Source organism: Plasmodium reichenowi (assembly GCF_001601855.1).
Source record: "Plasmodium reichenowi strain SY57 chromosome Unknown, whole genome shotgun sequence".
Lineage (NCBI taxonomy): Eukaryota > Apicomplexa > Aconoidasida > Haemosporida > Plasmodiidae > Plasmodium > Plasmodium reichenowi.
This window is the reverse complement of record NW_017962237.1, coordinates 1-586: the sequence shown is the minus strand read 5'-3', so window position 1 is coordinate 586 and position 586 is coordinate 1. Positions and strand designations below refer to the sequence as shown.

General features: G+C 25.8%; 1 protein-coding gene across 1 annotated transcript; it reads left to right on the top strand.

The window, feature by feature from the left end:
• On the top strand, positions 1–533 carry PRSY57_0006400 (tubulin--tyrosine ligase, putative; the record flags this gene model as incomplete). Its single annotated transcript, XM_020114167.1, has 1 exon — positions 1–533. A coding segment is annotated over one exon (533 nt), but the record flags the coding sequence as incomplete, so codon positions are not given.
• Positions 534–586: the final 53 nt, after the last annotated feature.

Sequence of the window (586 nt, the reverse complement as noted above, 5' to 3'; positions counted from 1 at the left end):
TGGCTTTGCCAGATTTTCTCATACATATTTTAAAAATGAAAAAACTAATATGAATGATGTTACTATGCATTTAACCAATGTATCCATACAAAAAAATGCAGAAGGGTATGATGATACAGTAGGAGGGAAATGGTTTGTTAGAGAATTGTTTTTATATATGATTAGTCGTTATGGATATGAAAATATTACCATATTAATTAAAAATATAGAAGAATGTATTATTCAATCTTTTCTAGCTGTTCATAAAATTATAATTAATGATAAACATTGTTTCGAATTATATGGATTTGATATCCTTATTGATAATAATTTAAAACCATGGTTAATTGAAGTCAATTCATCTCCTTCCTTTTCTTCAAATACGAAAGACGATTATACTCTGAAGTTTAATTTGTTGGATGAATTGATGACCCTCATAAATATTGAAAAGTACGACATCCCACAAATTGATAGAATTGGAGATTTTGATTGTATATATAGAAATGGGGAAAAAATACAAAATCTGGATCCCTACAATTTTCATTCACACTTAGGTAGAGCACATCATAAAAAAAAAAAAAAAAAAAAAAAAATACAAAACATAAAA